At 42.8% G+C, this 23380-nt stretch overlaps 1 protein-coding gene across 1 annotated transcript in view; it reads right to left on the bottom strand.

Moving 5' to 3' along the window:
* ADAMTSL3 (ADAMTS like 3) overlaps positions 1-23380 on the bottom strand; it is a 412023-nt gene that overhangs the window by 18493 nt on the left and 370150 nt on the right. Inside the window, 4 exon segments of the mRNA XM_029574962.1 lie at positions 2386-2505; positions 5095-5277; positions 20527-20655; positions 21814-21941. Of these exon segments, the coding sequence (XP_029430822.1) occupies positions 2386-2505; positions 5095-5277; positions 20527-20655; positions 21814-21941 (560 nt within the window).

Genomic DNA, 23380 nt, shown 5'->3' with positions numbered 1-23380 from the left:
ATGCATTATCGAGAAAGCTCGATTTCTTGTTTCACTTAAATGGCCTACCTTAAGAGAAGCAACTACCAGGAGGGACTTTCCTCGAGAACGGAGGGAGTGAGATGGAAAATAATTATTCAGCAACCCAGCAAGATATCTAGGACCTTGCATAAAGATTTAAAAATCAAATCTCTGAACTTTATCCACTGATATCTAAAAAGCCAATGAAGTTGACACAACAGTGGTGTAACATGTTCCCAGGGAGAGTCCTCATGACTAAAAGTGCAGCAGAATTCTGTAAGATCTGCAAAGCCCTGAGAAGCAGGAAGGCCTAAATAAAGGGCATTACAGTAGACAATAGTCAATAAAACAAAAGACTGAAGAATGGTTTTAAAATCACTAGGATCTAAAATATAGTGTACACGCTGAAGCATTCTCAATTTAAAATAACCAGAATGTAATACAGACTGGATATGCCCTCTAAAACTAAGATGGGTATCTAAGGAAAATCAAACATTTTTCACTGACTCTGAAAACTGGATTACAGGACCATTCATTGTTAAAACACAGTTTGACATATCAGGGAGATAAATAGACAGCTGATGTAAACATAAACCGAAGCGATATGTACCAGTACATGATCTTCGGTATATAAAAGTCTTTAAATAAATAAAACCTCAGACTTAACTAAATTATTACTCATCCAAGTATTAATTACAGATACACAACTCGAAATATACTTAGTTACTGATGGAAGAGAGCCCCTAACTGGAAAAAACAGTTGAATATTGTGTACATAGTCTCTAAATTCAATTCTTACTTGTTCAATAAGAAAACACAAAGGTGCCAGATAAACAGTGAATAATGCAGGTGATAGAACTGAACCTTGAGGAAACCTGTAGCCCATTTCAACCTATTCCAAAAATTTATCATTAAGAAAAACCCACTGCTTCTATTCAGACTAGTATGATCGGAACCATTTGATTACTATTGACTAGAGATGTGCTTCGTTTTTCGCCCGAGTTAGGAAATTCAACGAAATTTCCTAACTCGTTGTGGTTTCGGAGGCCCCGAAACCCGAAAAGAATTTTCCCCGACTTTCGGGGAAATTTCGTTTTTCGGGTTTGCATGGGGAGAGGGACACTTTTTTTTTTTTTAAATTAAAACCCTTCCCAAACATTTAAATAAACTATAATACAACACCCCCCCCCCTGATCCCGATCCCTCCCCAAGACTTACTAAGTACATCCCTGGTGATCCAGCGGGGTACCGGATTCCATTTGCCCTCCGTGCCCATGCTACTTGCAAGCCGTGCTCTTTAAAATCATAAAATGGTGCCGAATAGCCTCTGAACTACCATGTCACAGGGGCTACCGGCGCCATTGGTCAGCCCCTGTCACATGGCCATCGGCGCCATCTTGTGCTCCTGTCATGTGACTGGAGCTGACCAATGGCGCCGAAAGCCTCTGTGACATAGTATGGGCAAAGGCTATCGGCGCCATTTTGATTACTGGCAGCCGACAACAAAATCGCTTTCGGACCCCTGCTGGACCCCCAGGGATTATTGGCAAGCCTTGGGGAGGTCAAGAGCCCCCTCCTGACCCCCCCAAGGCTTGCCAATAATCCCTGGGGGTCCAGCAGGGGTCCGAAAGCGATTTTGTTGTCGGCTGCCAGTAATCAAAATGGCGCCGATAGCCTTTGCCCATACTATGTCACAGAGGCTTTCGGCGCCATTGGTCAGCTCCAGTCACATGACAGGAGCACAAGATGGCGCCGATGGCCATGTGACAGGGGCTGACCAATGGCGCCGGTAGCCCCTGTGACATGGTAGTTCAGAGGCTATTCGGCACCATTTTATGATTTTAAAGAGCACGGCTTGCAAGTAGCACGGGCACGGAGGGCAAATGGAACCCGGGACCCCGCTGGATCACCAGGGATGTACTTAGTAAGTCTTGGGGAGGGATCGGGATGGGGGGGTAGTTTGTAAACTTTGTATTTTTATGTAGAAAACTGATTTTAAATGCTTGGGGTGGGTTTTCTTTAAGCTTCCTTTGCCGTTTCGATTTTTGGCCCGGTTTGGGGTTTCCTCGTTTCGTTTTTCAAAAAAAAGAAACGAGAAAACCCGAAATTTACCACGAGGTATCCGAGTCAAAAAACGACCCGGCAGAAAAAAATGAAGCACATCTCTACTATTGACCATTAGAATCAGCCTGACTTGTAAGACTCACAGTTGTGAACACATATGACTGCTTTATTGGCTACACACTCAACCTCCAGATAGATAATACAAGGTCTAGATTCTTATATTCAACAACAATCAATCTTATGGTCATCTGTTGACTAGTGTTCTGGGTGATTAACTACCTCTCCACACCTGCTTCAGTGGAAAAAGAAAGCAGAACATACCTATACGCAGCAGATCGCCAGATTTAGCTGAGAGAATGGTACCAACTCCAGATGCCATTAGAATGCGGTTCCGTTCTTTGCTTTTAGGCAGTTCGGCACTAGGTTGTGAAAGTGTTTGCTCTGAAATAAAATGAAATGCATTTTTAAAGCAGAAGGATTTAGATCACTACCATTCATGGCAGCCAAATGCCATATTACTGATAAAACCTCAACAAAGAAGATGCCTGGGTAAGATGGGATTTAACTCTAAAACTAGGGTATAGTTGTTGGTCTAGGGAAATTACCCTGTTTCAAAGTAGATCAAATTCAGACTCTGCTCTCTTAGATAAGTACTTATCTAAGAGAGCAGAAGGTAGTCTAGGGCAATTTCCCTAGACCAACTACAAATGGTGCCCAACTGTATATGTTTAGTTGCTTCATTATTTTGAGGGTATAAATAATCATATGGATAAAGGTGAGCCGGTTGATATAGTGTATCTGGATTTCCAGAAAGCATTTGACAAAGTCCCTCATAAGAAGCTTCTTAGGAAATTAAAAAGCCATGGGATAGGGACAGCGTCCTATTGTGGATTGCCAACTGGTTAAAAGACAGAAAACAGAGAGTAGGGCTAAATGTAAACTTTTCCCAATGGAAAAAAGGTGAATAGTAGAGTGCCCCAGAAATCTGTTCTGGGACCACTGCTTTTTAATATATGTATAAACAATGTGAACAATGAGGTGATCAAATCTGCAGGTGACACAAAATTATTCAAAGTTGTTAAATCTCAGGAGGATTGTGAGAACTTGCAAGAGGACATTGCAAAATTGGGAGACTGGCCATGCAAATGGAAAATGAAATTTAATGTGGACAAGTGCAAAGTGATGCACTTAGGGAAGAGTAACCCAAATTATAGCTACACTGTGCAAGGTTCCACATTAGGAGTAACCACTCTGGAAAAGGATCTAGACTTAGCGATGTGATAGACAGTATCTACCGTACATTTAATTAATGAACATAATAAAAATAAATGATATGCTGAAATCTTCAGCTCATTGTGCAGCAGCAGCCAAAAAAGCAAAAAGAATGCTAGAAATTATTAGGAAAGGAATGGAGAATAAAACAGAGGCTATCATAATGCCTCTGTATCACTCCGTGGTGGAACCTCATCTTGAATATTGTGTGCAGTAGTGGTAACTACATCTCAAAAAAGATATAGCAGAATTAGAAAAGGTACAGAGAAGCGCAATCAAAATGATAAAGGGGATGGAATGATTCCCCTATGAGGAAAGTCTAAAGAGGTTAGGACTCTTCAACCTGGAGAAGAGATCGCTGAGGGGAGCTATGACAGAGGTCTATAAAATAATGAGTGGAGTGGAACGAGTAAATGTTAATCGGTTGTTTTTCTCTTTCAAGAGTACAAAGATTAGGGGACACACAATGAAGTTACTAGGTGATAAGAGAAAATATTTTTTACTCAATGTATAATTAAGCTTAGGAATTCATTGCCAGAAGATGTGGTGAAAGCTATTAGTGTAGCTGCATTTAAAAAAGGTTTGGACAAGTTCCTGGAGGAAAAGTCTATAAACCATTATTAAGGTGGAGCTGCAAAAATCCACCTCTTATTCTTGGGATAAGCAGCTTGGACTCTATCTACCCCTTGGGATCCCGCCAGGAACTGGTGACCTGGATTGGCCACTGTTGGAAACTGGATACTGGGCTTGAACGATCTTTGGTCTGATCCAGTAGGGCAAGTCTTATGTACTTATGTAAACTCTTCAAAGTTTTTCAGTCTCTTATTAATACCAGCAACTTCCGTGCAACTATCTTCTTGGATACTGGTTTTCTTGGTGATGTCACAGGCTTCTGCTGCACTTTGGTTGTAACCTGTGACCTTCTCTGCCAACTTGAAAGAAGGATGATATTATCTCTCCTGGGAGAATTGTCTTAGAAGACCTTATTTGGAAGCCTTTTCTTTTTGGGACAGGGTGGGGGGGGGGGGGGATGGAAGAAGGTGGAGAGAAGCATTAACTGATGCTTGCTCTCTTTGACTGCCGCAGAAAAAAATTCTAAAATATTCCTGGAGATGCTGAGCCACCTTACTAAGCTGAACAAAACTGCATCACAAAATAAATTACTATTACTATGGAATAAGTGTATATTTTATAACTTATTTTTTGGGGGGCACCAGCAGTTTTCTCCAGCTCTGTTGGGTTTCCAGTTCACCCAGAATGGCATTCATTAGGCTACAGTGCCATGAGTTTTCATTCAAAACTAGCTGCAGTATTTTTTTACCCTCCCAAAAAAACGGAGCCCAGCCATCATGGCAACAGTACTTTGCCTGGGGCCATGCACCAGGCTCTTTCAAGACCCCTGCAAATCCCCTAAATCCAGCCACTAGGTGTCAGCACTGCACAATGACTGGGATGCCACCTCTCTCCCTGGACCATAAGCACTGGAATAAAGCTGATTATTTACAGTAGCAATGCCAACTGTAACAGCATCGAGATGCGGGAGCCTCGCCTTGTATGAGAGCTGCAGAATTTATCAAGCAGTTGCACACTGCTGACAACTAATTTGTTGGATTTGTTTTTCACATTGTAAGGTGCTCGACACTGGCTGTTCACTGGAGCTGTTTCCATAAAATTGTAATAAAAGTCAATTGGATTACAAAACTCTACCCACAGAACCTGTCGCCCCTAATGAATGCTGAAGGAAGACTTGAGACTTACCAGATAAGTGAAGAATGGAGGTCGCCATTGCTTTTCCAAGGCCGTTGCTTGCTATGCAAGAATATGTCCCTTCATTTTCCAAGGAAGCAGATGGAAGTAGCAGGAATCCATTTGAAAGTAAGACAGAATTATTTCTCAGGGGTCCCTCGTTTTTGAGCCAAGTAACTTTTGGTTTAGGTTCACCTAAAATGCAGAGGGAAAGAAATAAAATGCCCTACAAAGGTCAGCTTGAATGCCATGAAACAAAACTGCAGTACTAACTACCTTCTCAAAATATGAGTTTGTCATGTTTCTTGGCTAACTTTTCAAATTTCATTTCCTAGGCCTCCATTTTGTTCCCTAATAAATTGAATCTTATATTTTTCTGTTGCTTTTTTTTTTTTTTTTAAATAAAGGGTATGTATCTTTTCTTCTGGCCTCACCCTATTTTGTAAAAGGTCCTGCACCAAGACTATCAGTTGTTAGAAATATATTCAAATCTGAAATGTCTTGGTGTGATAGTTGCACGGCGACCAGAAGATCAGCATGGCAGCGTTCCCGATGATAACATTCCATTATCTACCACGCTAACAAAACACTCGCCCTCATTATGAACACAAGTTGGTATCTGTGGCCACTGCAGAGGCTCTTGATGCCATCTTGAAAATATCATAGGGCGTCCAACCCATAACTGTACAATTTAGTGCGTTTGGTTCTTGTTAGAGTAATATAAATGGAATATTATTAACTATTGCAGTTTATGACGCAAGTTAAAATGTTTGCGGTGAATATCTAAAAGGGTATGCAGACGCTATCTAATATTCTCAATGCCTGCAAGGTGTCTGACATAGCCAGCTGAATGTTTGTGTGAAGCGAGATGGCATGAAGGTAATAAAAAAACTCCCCATGGAGTTTGCAATTCCAAGTAGACTTTATACCCATGGGATTGCAAACTCATTTTCAAAGGGAAACTCCTCGCAGAGTTTCCCTTTCAAAATTGGCAAGGAAAGAGGGTCCTTTGTGTCTGCATGGAAGAAAAATCTCTGCATGTAATTTCCCTCCCCCAACCTAACTCCGCTCCCTATGCATGAGGAAGGGGCAATAATCAGCCAGCATTTTTCATAGGAAAACACAGGTTCACCTGCATAAAATCTTTTGATTATTGCACTATATATACTTTTATACTGAAACATAGAAACGTGATGGCAGAAAAAGACCATATGTCCTTTCTAGTCTGTCCATCACCCAACTATTTTAGCTTTATAATTCTCATCACTCTCTCAGAGATCCCCTGTGTTTACCCCATGCTTTCTCAAACTTAGGCACTGTGTTTTTGCTTCCACCACCTCCACTGGGAGGCTATTTTATTTATCTTATTTTATTTGGAAAATGTATATACTGCTCATAGCAGAAAAACTGTTCTGGGCAGATGACAATAATACATTCATCACAAAATAGTGGATGTTTCATGCATCCACTATCTTTTCTGTAAAGATATTTTTCCTAAGATTACTCCTGAGTCTACCCCTTTTCACCCTCATCTCATGACCCTTCATGCTAGAGCCTCTTCTGCATGAAAACCTTGGATATATTTAAATGTCTCTATCATATCTCCTCTATCTTCCCTTATCTCTAGATCTTTAAGTCTGTCTCTATATGCTTTAGAATGAAGATCACTGACCATTTTAATAGCTACCCTCTGGACCAACCGGTCTATATCCTTTTGAAGGTGCAGTCTCCAGAACTGTACACAGTATTTCAATTGAGATCCTATTAGAGACATATACAGGGGCAATACATACCACCTCCCTTTTTCTGCTGATGATTCTTCTCCCTATACAGCCAAGCATCTTTCTGGCTTTAGATGTTGCTTTATCCACCTTTTTGGCCACCTTAAGATCATCAGATCCAATCACCCCCAGATCCTGCTCTTCTTTCTTGCTTAGAAGAACACAAGATCATAATATTTTCCATACTGGGTCAGATCAAAGGTCCATCTAGCCCTATATACTGTTTCCAACAGTGGCTAATTCAGATCACAAGTACCTGGCAGAATCATAAAAGGTCGAGAGGTTCCATGCTGCTTATCCCAGGGATAAGCAATAGATTTCCCCAATTCCACCTTAAGGTATATGGAAGTTGTCTAAACCTTTTTTAAACCCAGCTACACTAACAGCTTTCATCACATCCTCTGGCAATGAATACCAGAGTTTAATTATTCATTGAGTAAAAAACTATTTTTTCCTATTTGTCTTAAATGTATCACCTAGTAACTTCATTGAATGTCCCCTAGTCTTTAAATTTTTTGAAAGAATAAACAACTAATTCATGTTTATCCATTCCACTTCACTCATTATTTTATAGACCTCTATCATATCTCCCCTCAGCCATCTCTTCTTCAAAATGAAGAGCCCTAATCTCTTTAGCATTTACTCATAGGGGGATTGTTCCATCCTCTTTATCATTTTGGTTGACCTTCTCTGTACCTTTTCTAATTCTGCTATGTCTTTTTAAGATACAATGTCTGTGTACCATAAGCTGTTTTAAATTATGGTGTAAAGTATGCACATTAGAAGAATGCCAATTGAGCAAGTACATTTGTGGAACTCAAATGCACGCATGTAGTTTACAACCAAGCCCCCCGAATGCCTCTTATTAATCTGGATGAAGCATTTCTCCGTATACTGGATTGCAAAAGACCTGCTGCTTTCTATCTGAGGTGAATTTAAGCCCTTTGAAAGCTTACTCAGCCTTTTGTTTCTTTTGATACCAGTAGACCTGGCAATGCAGTGACAAAATGCATCATTTCTAACTGGGTAGCAGACTGCCTGTTCTTCTGTAATGCTTGGATAGGATTGACCTTAGCATGTCTAGGCCCAAATGTTAAGGCTACGGTGATGTTGGTGGCTAATTTAAGATCTTCGTAGATTTGCAAGCTTGTGGCCTGGAGTTCAGTCCACACATTCGCATCACATTATTGACGGATATAGCCTCCTATAGGGATAGTAATTTTGGCATGTCTATTTTCTATGGCCTTTTCAGGTGGTACAGCACAACTCCCTCCATGCCAGGGACCATTTTTATGATCATGGGTTGTCATCCCTGTTATTACTATTCCAAAAAAAATGTAAAGAGCAAAATGTAAAAGGGGAGTGTTCCACCCAAACAAAAATATGATTTTTGCAATTGTTTTGTGTTCACCTTTTTTGTTGTTGAAGACAACAAAAAATCTGACCACATCACCCCCATCCTCAAAGACCTCCATTGGCTCCCGATCCCTTTACGCATCCTCTATAAAACCCTTACCATTATTCATAAATCCATCTACAGACACAATTCCATCTGGCTTGATGAACTGTTCCGCCTCATACCCTCTAACTGCCCCACCAGAGCAACCTACAAAGGAACCCTCCATGTGCCATCCCTCAAGAAGGCACACCTCACCTCCATGAGGGATCGAACCCTCTCCATTGCTGGTCCTACCCGCTGGAAGTCTCTACCCACATACCTCCGACTTGAGCCTTGTACCATCAAATTCAAAAATAAGCTAAAGACATGGCTCTTTAAGCAGGCTTACCCAGACTAGTCCCCCCCTGCACTGCTGACCCTATCCTGCATCAGTACCTGACCTGAGCCTATGTATAAAGTTATTTTTACATTGTTTATATTGTTCACCTGTTATCTTATACAGTTTGCTGCTCTCGCTTGCCAGCCTCGACTTCTTATCTCCCTCTTCTCTGTAGTCCCATTCCCAGTACCTGTTTGATGTATTTTCTACCTGCAGTTCTGATGTAAACCGGTATGATGTAACCACTAATACCGGTATAAAAAAAAGCTTTAAATAAATAAATAAACTTTTAGCTAGCGTGTCTTACTCTTGTGATTGTTAAACCTGTTTGCATTCGGAGAAAGCAAAGTTGCTTACCTCTAAAGGCCAGTAGTTCACCAGTCACACAAATCCCTTGGAAATTGTGCACTTCGTTCCTTCAGTTTGGCTAGACAGGAATTAAGCAGGTGTGGTGCCACGGGAGGGCGGGAAGTGCTGTATATGAGCAGCAACCATCAACCTCCCACACTATCACATGAGCCACTCATGTGACTGGTGAATTACTGTCTGCGGAGAACATTTGCTACAGGTAAGCAATGTTGCTATGTACACATTTACAGACCCAACAGAAATAACTAAATTCCTTGTCTTCTCTTTTTCACCAGAAGGTGGCATCGAAAGAACAGGTTTTATGTTTAATCTTCATTATTTATAAAATTTGACAGCAGCAAAGCGCTTTCATTCCATTCAAGTTTTCTAGACTATAATACACCCTGACAGTTTTAGGTTATTTTATAACACAAACACACAGCTCTTTTTTTTGGAACTGCAGTAAATGCTATCCAAGAGCAACTGGGAGCGAGTTATATCGATATTTAGACCACATGTGCTGATTGAAAGTACTTGGCTGTAACAGTGGAACACAAATCTGTCCAGAATCGTATGAATGTCTTCCAGCACTAGCAGCATGGGACCTATAAAAGGTAAGTTTGCTATATTAGTCTAAACTTATTTTAATGACAAGTTAAAAGCGAAGACTAGCCTACTCAAAATCCACTTTGAAGTGGTCGACCAGTCCTGAAAGACGGAAAATATAAATTAAAAAAACGGGGTGTCACTGAACTAATTTTCTTGACCTATGGCTGGGCACCTGACTGTCACAGGGGGCTATAATATGGATCGATAACCTTCAAATGGGAGGGGGCTTCCTGCAAGAACCCTCATTCTGAACCAATGGAAAGACTTGTCAGTCGGATGATGAGGGCATGGCCGTGCATTGCTAGCACTAAGGAGAAACAGCTAAAGAATGGCCCATTATCACAAAAATGGCGTTCCTATAATGACCCTGATATGGAGCCAATATGTTTATCTACAGTGTACACAGGTTATGTCTTCAAAGACTAAATTGTCTATTATGCGGATAAAAACAGAGTTGACCCACGTAAGTCAGCCGTATGTGGGTGAGTGGGTTTCCAGCTGCCCGAAAGTACGTATGTGTGCAATTTCACATTTCATGGGCGTGTATCTGATCTATGTGTTTACCTTACGTTTTCAAAGCTACTGTTGTGCACAGACTAGTCTGTCATTAACGTGCCTAACTTTACATTGCCCTTCTGATTCATCTTAAATGTACATGCAATAATTTACCCACAGAGCAATCTGATATTCAAACTCAGTGCCAGCAGGTCCCATGTGATTGAAGATTGCTTTCTTCTGGACAGGCTTTCAAGTACCTGCATAAGTTTGCAGTTAGGCACTTTACCGGCAATTTACTCCACAGACAGGTCGATGCAATATCGGCTCGCATAAAACGGGCGCTCATGATTGAGTGCCCCCGCTCTCCTAACGTGCACCCAGCCACCTCTCCCGGGCGCACGATGCATTACCTAAACGAGGGGTCGCGCTAAAAAGGAAGCGCTAGGGATACGTTGTGCGTCCCTAGCGTGTCTGTGGCATCGGGCGCTCCGGAGAATTGGCTGTGCGCCGGTTAGGAAAATGGGCACTCAATTAATGGGTGTCCGTTTCCCTAACCTGAACGCCAGCAAGTTTGTTTTTTTTTTTCATGCTGCTTCCTGTGGTTCCTCCTACTTAGTATCAGGATAATATTAAGTAGGAAGAACCACAGAAAAGCAGTACTTTGGGCTTTTTTGTGGCTTTGGGGGGGGGGGGGAGGGGGGGCTGTTTCAGACAGCTCGGTGTGCGCCCTGGGGCTGGTGTTAAGCTTTCCATGATAAAACATGTGCATTGGGCGCAGGGTGATTTTCTACATCAGGGGTAATAGCTAATAGCCTCATCTATATGCATTTACATGTGATGAGCGCTATTAGCTACGAGCTGGTTTGGTCGCATGTTTTGGATGCACTAATCCTTATTGCATCAGGTGTTAGCCTAGCGCGTCCAAAATGCACGTTCAAGAGCTCGTTAGCCTGTGCTCTAGGCTGAGAGCACGATATAGCATCAGCCAAGGCAAGATAAAATAGGGTGGGTCACAATACACGTAGATGAGGCAGATTTGTCTTTTTTTTAAGAAAACAGAGATGTGCAGGTGAAATATTTTATTTTGGTTCTTTTTTTTTTTTTTTTTCATTTCAGGAGTCTATTTCGGGATTCATTTAATGTTTACTTTGGGGCGGATTTTAAAAGGGTTACACGCGTAACCCTTTTAAACCCCTCCTGCGCGCGCCGAGCCTATTTTGCATAGGCTCGGCGACACGCGCAAGCCCCGGGATGCGTGTATGTCCCAGGGCTTGAAAAAAGGGGCGGGGAGTGGGCAATCTGGGGCGGGGGTGTGGCCAGAGGCCTCCGAAGGCCCGCTCGGCCGGCGCGCGCAACCTACACCTGCCCAGAGGCAGGCGCGACAAATAATAAATGTAGGGAGGGGGTGTTAGGTAGGGCTGGGGGGGTGGGTTAGATAGGGAAGGGAGGGGAAGGTGGGAGGGTGAAAGGAAAGTTCCCTCCGAAGCTGCTCCGATTTCGGAGCAGCCTCGGAGGGAACGGGGAAAGCCATTGGGGCTCCCCTAGGGCTCGGCGCGCGCAAGGTGCACAAGTGTGCACCCCCTTGCGCGCGCCGACCCCAGATTTTATAACATGCGCACGGCTGTGTGCGCATGTTATAAAATCGAGCGTAGATTTGTGCGCGCCAGGTTGCGCGCACAAATCTACGCCTGCGCTTAAGTTCGAAAATCTGGCCCTTTGGTTTTATTTGTTTGCTGAACCTAAATAAATATAATTTAAAAAAAAGAAAACTCCAAAACAAGAGATAAAAAGAAACACCTGCACTGCTACCCCACGACCCTCCCCCGCTATCTCCAAGCCCTCATTCGCTTCATAAAAGGCTTTCTAAAGCAGAACCAGGTAAGAGTGAGACCCAGTCGCTCCACCTGTGCTGGTTGCGATTAAAAAATGGTGCTAGCACAGGGCTGGCCGGCACCGGTTTGTTTTAGGATGATCGCACCATGCAGCGGCAATATGACTTCTTCCATTTTATTCTCCATTTCAGTTCATTTCTAACAGTCTATTTGCTTTCTTGGCAGCCACCACACACTGATTGAAGATTTCAACGAATTGTCCACAGGGACCTCCAAGATCCTTTTCCTGGGTGGTGACTCCTAATATGGAAGCCTACACTATGTGCCTCCTATAGTTGATTTTTTTTTTTCTCTATGTGCATCACTTTGCACTTTTCCACATTTAATTTCATCTACCATTCAGCTTCCCACTTTCCTAGTTTCACAAGGAGCTTCTACAGCTCCTCACAATCCATTTCTGTTTTAACAACTTTAAATAATTTTGTGTCATCTGCAAATTTGATTAACTCATTGTTCCCTTTTTCAGATCATTTACAAATGTGCTAAACAGCACAGGTCCCAGTTTTAGAAGGCATTTGACAAGTACCCCTTGAGATTGCTTTGGAAATTACAAAGTCATGGGATAGGAGGCAGTGTCCTATTGTGGATTGGTAACTCGTTAAAGGTCAGGAAACAGAGGGGAGGACCAAAAGGTCACCCAGAGAATGGTCATTGATGGAGTACCTGTGGTACCTGTGGTACTCCATCAATGACCATTCTCTGGGTGACCTTTTGGTCCTCCCCTCTGTTTCCTGACCTTTAACGAGTTACCAATCCACAATAGGACACTGCCTCCTATCCCATGACTTTGTAATTTCCAAAGCAATCTCAAGGGGTACTTGTCAAATGCCTTCTAAAACTCCAAATGCACCATATCAACAGGCTCACCTTTATCTACATGTTTATTGGTAAGCGAAGAAACGAAGAAGATCGGTGTAAAAAATGCCTTTATTAAAAAATTGCCCGACTCTGGCCGAGTTTCACTCTCGCAGGAGCTGCCTCAGGGGCTGTTTCTATCCTGTTGATTTTGAAAGATTCAGTGGAAAGTCATCACCGATTGCCAATATCAATCTCAGTGTTGTTAATACAGTCAATCCCGCATGTATTAAGTTATTTATTCAAAATCTCAAGCTGGCAAACAGGCATGATTCTTAATGCATTCCAGTTTGTTCAATGCCTTGTGTCAAAGCATATATAAGATAGCACATTTCTTGTGTTCACCCCGTCATTGTCAACATCAGCAGGAGACTTTACCACATACTGAAACACTAAGCCAGAGTTGGGCAATTTTTTAATAAAGGCATTTTTTACACCGATCTTCTTCGTCTCTTCGCTTACCAGCAATATTGGATCGGCTTCCGCTTTGTTTTTTGGGTCCACCTCTACATGTTTATTTACATCTTCAAAAAAATCTAGGAAATTCTATTAAAACAATGTTGGCCAGTGATTTTGTTTTTAAGAATAGCTTCTCCCATTTTGCCTGGCACCAGGCAAATTTATATTACACAGAAGAATGCAATGCAATATTTTCTGTTTACAGAGGGAATTACAGGATGGAACATATTCATGGACAGACTCCAAAGTATTTGGAGCCTTGATTAATGTGAATTATTTTATAAAATGACTTGTAAACATACATGTGATTAATGACAAGCATATCCTGGGAAAAAAAAAGTCCTTAAAAGAGACAGATTATAAAAAGTTACCTCCATGAACTAGCTTTTATTGAAATATATAAAGTGAAGAATTTGCAAAGAGTAGTACATACAACTTGAAATGCCTAAGATCTTGCAAAAACACCTCTATTTGCTCTTACTGCAGAGAGATTTAAGCTAACAACAATGTTGCCCTGGAAGCTTAAATTTAACAGCTTGGCAAACAAGGAAAGAGATGTTAAAAAGAGACATCAGTCAGCCATATTGACCAAGTAAGTATCCACCAGGCAAAGCAGTGAGAAACAAATCAAGCAGAAGGTACAAGGAAACCACAGTTTGGCTGTTATTGAAAGGATAAAATGTTGATTAAATCACTTCACAATACATTTCCTGAAGAGAAAGGAGAAATTTGACTGGTAAGCAGCAGGAGAACACCATCATCCTCAGACAACTTCCTGTGACCTCAGGCCCAGATATGGCATCATGATTAATGCTAAAAACAACCATGTGGCCAGAGCTCATGATGAAGATACCATACCGTGTGCATACGGACAGCGATGACAGACGTAATCAGCCATCAAAGGGGCAGATCCACATTTAAAAAATGGACACACTATTGATGGGTGCTAAACTAAGGGTTCAGTTTTCAAAAACTATCTCAGGGGGAATGGAAATGGGAGAAACCCTTTGGAAATAAGACCCTAAAAGTTTCCATTCACATATGTTTGTTGGACAGAAAGCAGCTGCCTGCTGCCTTTCTCCTGTAACAGCAACTGACAGCTACAACAAACACAAGACAAGGATTAATTGGAGGAAGACGACATTGCTACAGCAAAGGCCTGAGCACTGTGGCGCATATATCTTTACATTTATGAACAGTCAGTCCATAATGTTTGTTAATGATTCATTTCTAACTAATCAGAATTCAAGAGTGATTATTTATTGTTCACAGTTATATTTTGAGGCATTGAGTCCAGAGAAATTTGAGTGTAGCTATTACAACAGCTCTCTTTTTTATTTTGTAGCACAATGTTTTCCAGGAGATTTGTCAAGCACTTTTGTGGATTACAAAGAACCCTTCCAAAGCAGACACAGGAGTGCCAAAACATCATTGGTGTAGAGTTTGTCTTTTGTATTTTAAGAGATTTTTTAAAATTAGTAACAGGTTTGACTTTTAGCCTCATTAACTAACTTTCTTTTCTTTTTTAACCAATGTCTTGCCTTATGAATACCCCAAGTCTCTTATCCTGTATGGCTGTCTTATTAATTTGAAAGCTCTATTGAGCAGGGACTGTCTTTTTGTACAGCACTGTGTCTGTCATGTAGCGCTAAAGGGATGTTAAGTACTAATAGTAGTACTTTTGAGGTATAATTAGACGTAGACTTGCTGTCATTAATTTATTTAGGAAACATATTCCGCTGATCCTCCAGTCTCAGCGGATTACCTCAAAACATACAGGAGTAGATTTTTAAAAACTGCGCGATCGCGTACTTTTGTTTGCGCAGCAGGCGCAAACAAAAGTACGCTGGATTTTATAAGATACGCGCATAACCGCGCATATCCTCTAAAATCCTGGATCGGCGCGTGCAAGGCTGCCAATTTTGGGCAGCCGGCGCGCGCCGAGCTGCGCAGCCTGCCTCCGTTCCCTCCGAGGCCGCTCCGAAATCGGAGCGGCCTCGGAGGGAACTCTCTTTCACCCTCCCCTCACCTTCCCCTCCCTTCCTCTACCTAACCCCCCCCCCACCTTTATCCATGGATTTACGCCTCCCGGAGGGAGACGTAAATCCACGCGCGCCAGCAGCCTGCTGGTGTGCCGAGACCCGACCCGGGGGCGGTTCCGGAGGGCACGGCCACGCCCCCGGAATGCCCCGGCCCGAAACCACGCCCCCGGGCCCGCCCCTGAAACGCCGCGTCCCGCCCCCAAAACGCCCCCGACACGCCCCCGTCCAAAAACCCCGGGACCTACACGCATTCCGGGGTTCTGCGCGCACCGGCGGCCTATGGAAAATAGGCCGCCGGTGCGCAAGGCCCTGCTCGTGTAAATCCGGGCAGATTTACGCGAGCAGGGCTTTTAAAATCCGCCCGACATTGTACAACAAATAGCACATCCAAACTAACAGTAAAAGATGACTGCATTTCCTTCACACTTTATGCCTGAACAGGCACCTGATGGGAAGGGATCCCAGGCCACCTGTTCTTGAAGTGATGTAGCTCTTTTACACATCTGTATGATAATAGAATCGGTCTTGGGTTTCCTCACTTTTTTTGAGACACTGAATATACAAACACAAAATTTATCATGTAATTGTGTACATTGATTGAAGTTGCCTCCCCGCAACTTCAATCAAACCTCTGCAGATCCTCCAGAATGCAGCTGCAAGGATGCTAACCAATTCTAGTCGAAGAGAACTTATCACACCCATTCTCAAGAATTTACATTGGCTTCCCATCAACTTCAGAATCCTTTATAAATCCCTGACCATCATCCACAAGACCATCCACAACCAGTCCTCACTCCAGCGGGACCGTATCATTGGAACTCTCTACCCTCTGAACTACGTCAAGAACAATGCCCACTTACATTCAGGAAGAACTTAAAGACTTGGCTTTTCAAACAAGCCTTTCCTTAATCCAAGGCGGCACTAAAACCAACCGTTGACTATGTCACCGGTTCAGTAACTTGCTTCCATCAATCTATTTAGGCGGCCATTTTGATTTAACATTCAATGTAACTAAATCCCTATCACTCCATGTCTACCCATGCTTATCCTCTCCCCCCTTCTTAGTTATCCCACCCTCCCCCCTTCCCCCTTAGAGCCTCTATCCTGACAGCCCCCCCTCTCCCTGAAAAAACTAAGCTAAGTTAATCTCAGAGCTAATTTCTAATCACCTTTTCTCTAGGTATCTTCACTAGGTTTACTTAAGTTTTTCTTTTTTTTTTTTTTATCTCTCCACCAGTTATTTATAACTTATTTTGATTATACTGATTATTCTTCTGGTTATTTGTAACTTTCCCAGGTTCAGTTTTAATGTAAACCGGTGTGATAAGACTGTTGTCCTGAACGTCGGTATATTAAAAGCATGCAAATAAATAAATACATTGTACAGAATGTGTCAGGGAAACCAGTCCGTCACCAGACAGACCTGGGTGAACCGTTGTTTTAGCCAGAGAGAGAGAGAATAGGTTAGAGTGGAGGGAGGATCCATTCAAATGCAGCCCCTCCCTTTGAGGGGTCTGGAATGGCCGTCCCCCGGACAGTCTATTTACGAGCTCTCCACTGTGAGCTCTGGAGGCCGTCCCTTTAGGTTTTCAAAGAGTGCTGAAGCGCAGAGAAGCTTGGTTTTTGTTGTTTTTAAAGGCCCAGTCAGCAAAAGCAGGCTAGCCCAGCCTGTGGGTCCTGACCAAAGGTGGGAGGGGTTTCTTTTTCCAGTCCACAACCTGGATAGTTACAATCCTCTGAGTCTAATTTCAGGGATTTTGAGATTTTTATTAAGGAGCCTCACTGGACACCCAGGCCTGTCTTGCCCACAGGGATTGGGGAACCCTCTGGGTGGACCACCCTGGGATAGGGAAGATACACCCCTGAAGTGGTGGTGACCTGCTGTGAGGAGAGGAATCCGCTGTTTCTCCTTTTGGGAGAAAGAACATTTTGAGTTAGAAGATCTAGGAGGACGTTTGGCAGCCCCTTTCTTCCTGCCAGAAGGAAGAGAACTGCTTGTTTCAAAAAGGGATCCTCATCATCAAGGAGAGTATTAAAGAGACTGTGTAAAATAAAAGAAGATCCAGAAGATCTCCTAACCATGAGTAAGGGAGTCATCATCATTGGGGAGGGGACTCCCATCCGGTGAAAACCACCCTGAGGAGAGAAAGAGAGGATTAACTCTTTGTGCCATAGACTCTAACATTTTTGTCGGTTTGGAAGGGGTTTTACCCAGCTTTAAAGACCTTGCTCAGCTGGGACTCCACTTCATCTTAACCCAAGAGAGTGGATGTTTTCCATTGTCCCGATACAAGTGAGTCCTTCACAGACAGAGGAGAGAGACTGTAATAACTGGAGAGGAGAATTCTGTGGTGCTGCAGTTTTGAGGTTTTTTTGTGCCATTCTTCACCATTGTTAACAGTAAGGACTTTTATTTTTGGACACTATCAATTTATTTTGCACTCACTGCACCCACATCAGGTACCACCACCCTCTCCAGGGGAAACCACATCCATCAGGGAATATGTAAAGAAGTCACCCCTCTCACATCGGGCGCTGGAAGTTTTCCTTCCATCCCCCCACCTACAAAGGATCCGGCCTTGGGAGAAAGAGCAAGTGTGAAAAAGCTAGCCGGTGAGAGGTCCCAGCCCCAAAGAGCAATAAATAAGCTTGTGTACCCACCCGTGTAGGACAGGCACACCGGTGTGGGGTTTTATAAGTTGGAATCACGTCTTTTCCAGCCAAAGACTTTTTTCTCCCAGGCAATGGGGGCATTTTTTCCTTCTTTGTCAAAGGAAAATATCACAAACTTACATCATTCGACTAGTTTGTTATTCTTTCATTAATCTGACTGGAAATGAACAAACGCATCCCACAGTTCTAATCCACAAAGAATGACTTCCATTTCCTCAGCAATTAACATTAAATCAGTCACCTGATAAATCATCTTACAGACAATAGGATCATTCGTTTTGCTGTACCTGGAGCAAGAGGTGTCCAATAGTCTGTTAACAAGCAGAGCTCTAAAATGTTTTGCGTGCCAGCAAAAATTCAATCAACATTGACACTGCAAAATGGACAAGAATCATTGTAATGCTAAGGCTGTGATTTTAACTTTCTACCATGTTTAGTAGGGTCTGCCATCCACCAGAAACCACAAAGCCTAACTGGAAAATATTACTGCATCAAGGCAGTAGCTGGACTACAAAAGAAATTAGCTGGGCTATATGTCCCGTTGAGCCGCCTGTGTCTGGCACCACCAATGTTCCATGTTATCTGTGGAACAATTTAAAATCGTCTAGCATTATTTTATTCTAACATCAACTACCAAGTTCCGAGTGACTGCATTCTGCAGCAATGCATGGGAAATCAAAATTTCCAGAGGTCATAAAATTGAGCACGGCAGATTGATATCTCTAACAATTTGTTCCCAATCAGCTGTAACTTTTATTGTTTCCAAGCACAAGTGAGAAGTCGTTTTCACTATGCCACCTAAGCTTTAACTTTCACAATCCATAAAAGAAAGACATAGAGCACTCACCACTAGCTCTCCCAAAGGAGATGCGTGGTCATGCCCTGGTGAATGGAACAATAGGAGCAGACAAGCTGGAAAACGAAAAGAGGTAGGGCCAGGCCAAACCTGAGTCAAGGGCATGGTTATATAAGACAAGCAGAGGCCAAGCTGAGGTGAGCATTCAACCACTAGAGGGCCTAAAGTGGAAATGATCTTACCATAATCTGTACTATGGAAAAGGGAGCATGTGGTGGGGCCAGGAAGCCAGATGGAAGCATGGAGGGAAAGAGGCATTTGCAATAGGTGATCTAGTGAGCAACAATTTGCTTTAATTGAGTTGAAGGACAGATAATTGAATGAAAACTTAACCCAGAGCTAGGCAGCAGGATGAGAAAAGATATCACATGAGCTTTGACTGTCTCCTCAACTCTATAGAGTAAGAGGTATGTATATTGCAATGCACAGGGTCGGTACAAGGGGATTGGACACCCTAGGCACCTTCAGCCTTGCGCTGCCCCCAGCCACAGCCCCGACTCCTCCTCCTCCTCCTCCCCCCTCCCGCCAAAAGAAAACTTACAAAATACCTGGTGGTCCAGGTGGGGGCCCGGGAGCGATCTGCCACTCCTGGGGCCTCGGCTGCCACTAACCAAAATGGCGCCGGTGGCCTTTAGCCCCTACTATGTGACAGGGGCTACTGGTGCCATTGGTTGACCCCTGTCATATGGTAGGGGCTAAAGGCCACCGGCGCCATTTTGCTTAGTGGCAGCCGAGGCCCCGGGAGTGGCAGATCGCTCCCGGGCCATCCGCTGGACCACAAGGGGGGCATCGGGAGGGTGGCACGGTGAGGCGGGGGCTGGCAGAATTTTGAAAGGGCACTTTTTGCCCTCTCAAACTTTTGCTGCCTGCCGCGGCGCCCCCTAAATCACGGCACCCTAGGCACAGGCCTAACTCGCCTAGTGGTTCCTCCAGCCCTGGCAATGCATATTGTCAAATGAAGTATTCTGAAAATGAAATATAACTGTGATGAGAAAGACACTTCTGTGAGCCAGGTTTTCAAAGACTTCAGCATGATGTGGGCAGTTAAACCTGCTGCAGTGTACTACAGATACCAGTCAAATCCTAAAACAGCAAAGCGCTCAGGGATATTACTGCAACTTTAGTGTTCAGAAAGTGAAAAGAAGATTGGTGCAAAGAGAAAGAAAGGTCGAAGGAGCTGGTAAGTTCAAAAGGATGAAACCCATTGTCAGAAGATTCTCAGGACTTAAAGGTGAATTAAGATATGCCAACCAACCACCCCCTCTCCCCCAAGTCTGAAGCAGACTGAAAAGGCAGAGAATCTATTGCCTCATCAACCAGGTCTAAGATGTTCATCTTAGGTCATAGAGGGCTCCAGGAGAGCATCTGGTTTCCAGGGGAGCAGGCCCGGCTGAAATCAGGCCCCAAGAGCTCAGGTAAAAGAAGATAAATCAAGTCATTTTGGGAACACTGTAGTTTGGGGAGGGAGACTTGACCATTTATGCATGCACAGTAAAAAGGGTGTAAAATTTCTAGCAGTGACTGCGCAGTTGACCTCATTAACCACTGTAGGAGATGGTACTGCAGATTCTGCTATCTAATTGCAGAAACGCTCTGGTTAAAAATGCCAAAATGACTTTTTTTTTTTTTTTTTTTTTAAATGGTCTTGCTTACCTTTCACTGGACATTCAAATGTAACATTTGTTCCTGCTCTTGCCACCACAGTATCACCAATAACCACCGATAGATTGCCGCCCTCCAGGCTTGTGACATTTATTCCACGGGAGAGGATAGCAGGCACCTCTTAAAAATCAAGGAAAGGAGAACAATGAATATTCACTTCACTGCTAATTCCACTCTATGAATTTGATCTCTGTAGTTTACCAAATGTTCACAGATCTGAGTAAAATTGCACCGTGTCATCTCTTCTGTGATTAAAGTTGGTCTGCACTTGCTACTGTTCAAATGCAAACTCAGAAGACAGCAGCGTGCATGCAGGGAATCTGCTCTTTTCCCACTTGTTCTACTAACTAGAAATGGGCTGTAAAACCTGCCACACTATCAAAGATTTTTCCTTGGTGTTTTCTTATTACAATGCGATTATTCCATAAATCCTGCCTGTGGGCATGTACACAGGTGTTGGAACATGCTTCCGACCACTCTACACAGGTCAAAAACTGTCTTCTACACTGTAAAAATTCTTCCAACTCCCCTAGGCATATAACCCAGATTATTGACAGTGATTGCAGGCAAGGGTTTTTGGCCCCTCTCTGTCCTATTAACTTTCCTAATTATTTTAGAACAGAATTACCATGGAAGACTGAGCAGAAGATACACAGAAATCTGTATAGCCTCAATGTGATCCAATGGAATCTTATTAATTTAGTTTAACCTACCCAAAGGGAGGTCCTTCTCCTTATGCCAAAAGGGCTACAAGCCTATAAATGTTTTGTTTGGGATTTTTTTTTTATTTACAAAGAGGATCTCTAATAGGCTGCCATAGCAAATGGTGCCCATAACTACTTGAGGGCACATGAACTTTCAACTTTATTACAGAAGGGTTTGTTTTGAAGAGGAAGCTCTCCGTTATGCAGTTTCTCACGTTTATAACCATACAATAAGTGAACAGGAACAGAATGATTATTTGAAATTCTTTACGGATCTCCGACCAAGACTGAATTATTGCACTGTAAGCCCAGCTATTTATTTTCTAGTTCTGAATGTATTTGCCTTTATATACATTCCCTGAAGCTCCTGCTAGAATATTGTGATTGTTCAAAAAAAAAAAATAGTCACTCAGTAGTGCAGTACAGGAAAGCTTCTTTCATAGCTGTGGAGCCACTGGAGCACAATAATTAATTCAGCAAGGCTAAAATGTTCTCAATTTCGGCTGAAGGCTGGAGGATTTCACCAGTATGTCCTGAGAACTGATTTCACCCTGAAAGTTGTGAGCTGCATTACCTGCATACAGTAGCAATGATGTTTCTGTGTCCGACCCAAACTCATTAACAGCACTGCATCCGTAGACACCTCCATCTCCTCTGCTAGCATTCAGAATCTGTATTTTCCCACTCTCGTCCAGCAGCACTCTGGGAACACGTGTGGAAAGAAGTTAGATTCTGCAAAGAAATGCTTTGGCCTCAGAATACCAATGGTATATATATATATATCTATATATCTTGCATTTCTACCTGAAAACTGGTATCACAAACTGGGCAGAAGACCAAGCCTTGTAAGTTCTTCCCATGTAGAAAATGATCCCGGAATCATTGATTAAAGAACCCCCATGCCACTGATCTTTTTAAATGCCACTCAAATTGTAATATCCTATCTCTGACATCTTTCTCAGCATTATATTGCTTATTTCTTCTGCTATTTTCCGCTTCCTTTTTAAACCTCATGTACCAGGCGATATGCCTGCACAGCACTGGACACATTTGCTGCTCTTGAGGAGCGTCTCCTCCTAGCTGACCCCTTAGCACCGTTCTTTTATGACTGGTGGGGGCTGCCACACCCATGGCAGCCTCCTTCCTATCCTTCCAGGAATTGAGTGCATTGCCTTTGCAGCACCGCCGATCACTGTTGGCCCTGAAGGACAGCAGATTCGAACCTGAATCTCCCACGTCACACTATGTAGTCTATGGCTTGAACCATGGGGCTAGACCCTTTCAACTATTTTTTAAGCTATTTAATAATAATAATTACTTTTGGTAACACATGTAAGCTCACTTTTATTTCCAGGACACTGCGATTCACCAGTAACATATACATGCAAATTAGCTTTCAAGATTTAGTAATTAACAAGAAGTGAACTAGCATGACACTAGAAAGCGAGTTGGAAAAATTCCACCTAGCTTGTAATAAAATGTCTGCCTCTGCGCTCTCCCAAGCTAGCAGTGTATGAGGTGTTATATGTCCCTACAGAATATGGCGAGACCCCATGCCCTTGCAAAACCAAACAGGAATCTAATCTTTTAAGTCTCCAATTGAATCGGTAGACTATACAACTTCTGTTACAGCTGTCAATCACGGAGATGAAAACCTTGATAGATTTCATGCCTGGCACAAGTCACAGATTTCTAAACTTTAAAGCTACTGCATGGCAAAGAGAGCAAAAGAAAATGAGCTGGGTGTTTCACTATTAATAAAGCATGTGCAATGGTCCTAATACCCTTAGATATTTTTTCCTTCAGGGTGAACTAAGGTGATTAAATGATGTCCTGTTACTTCTTCAGTATTGCCTGTACTGTCAATACACTTTACAATTTTAAGCTACTTCTTTGCATCCCAAATATAGCAACCAGCCAGCTGCTCAATACCAAGCTGGTACTTACTTGTAATGTGTGTTTATTCCATTCCATTTGGGATTTTCTCTCATTTTGAAATTTAAATTAGTGAAGGATCTTTGAAAAATTTAGGGATTCCTACACTGTATATAAGGAGGACATATACTTATTTTTGCCAAGCTATGGAAGGCTTTTAGTTCTGGATGATAGGAGGTAGTGAAGGTAAACATTTCATGACCACA

The sequence above is a fragment of the Rhinatrema bivittatum genome, chromosome 13 (assembly GCF_901001135.1).
Source record: "Rhinatrema bivittatum chromosome 13, aRhiBiv1.1, whole genome shotgun sequence".
Lineage (NCBI taxonomy): Eukaryota > Metazoa > Chordata > Amphibia > Gymnophiona > Rhinatrematidae > Rhinatrema > Rhinatrema bivittatum.
This window is presented reverse-complemented; position numbering and strand designations above follow the sequence as displayed.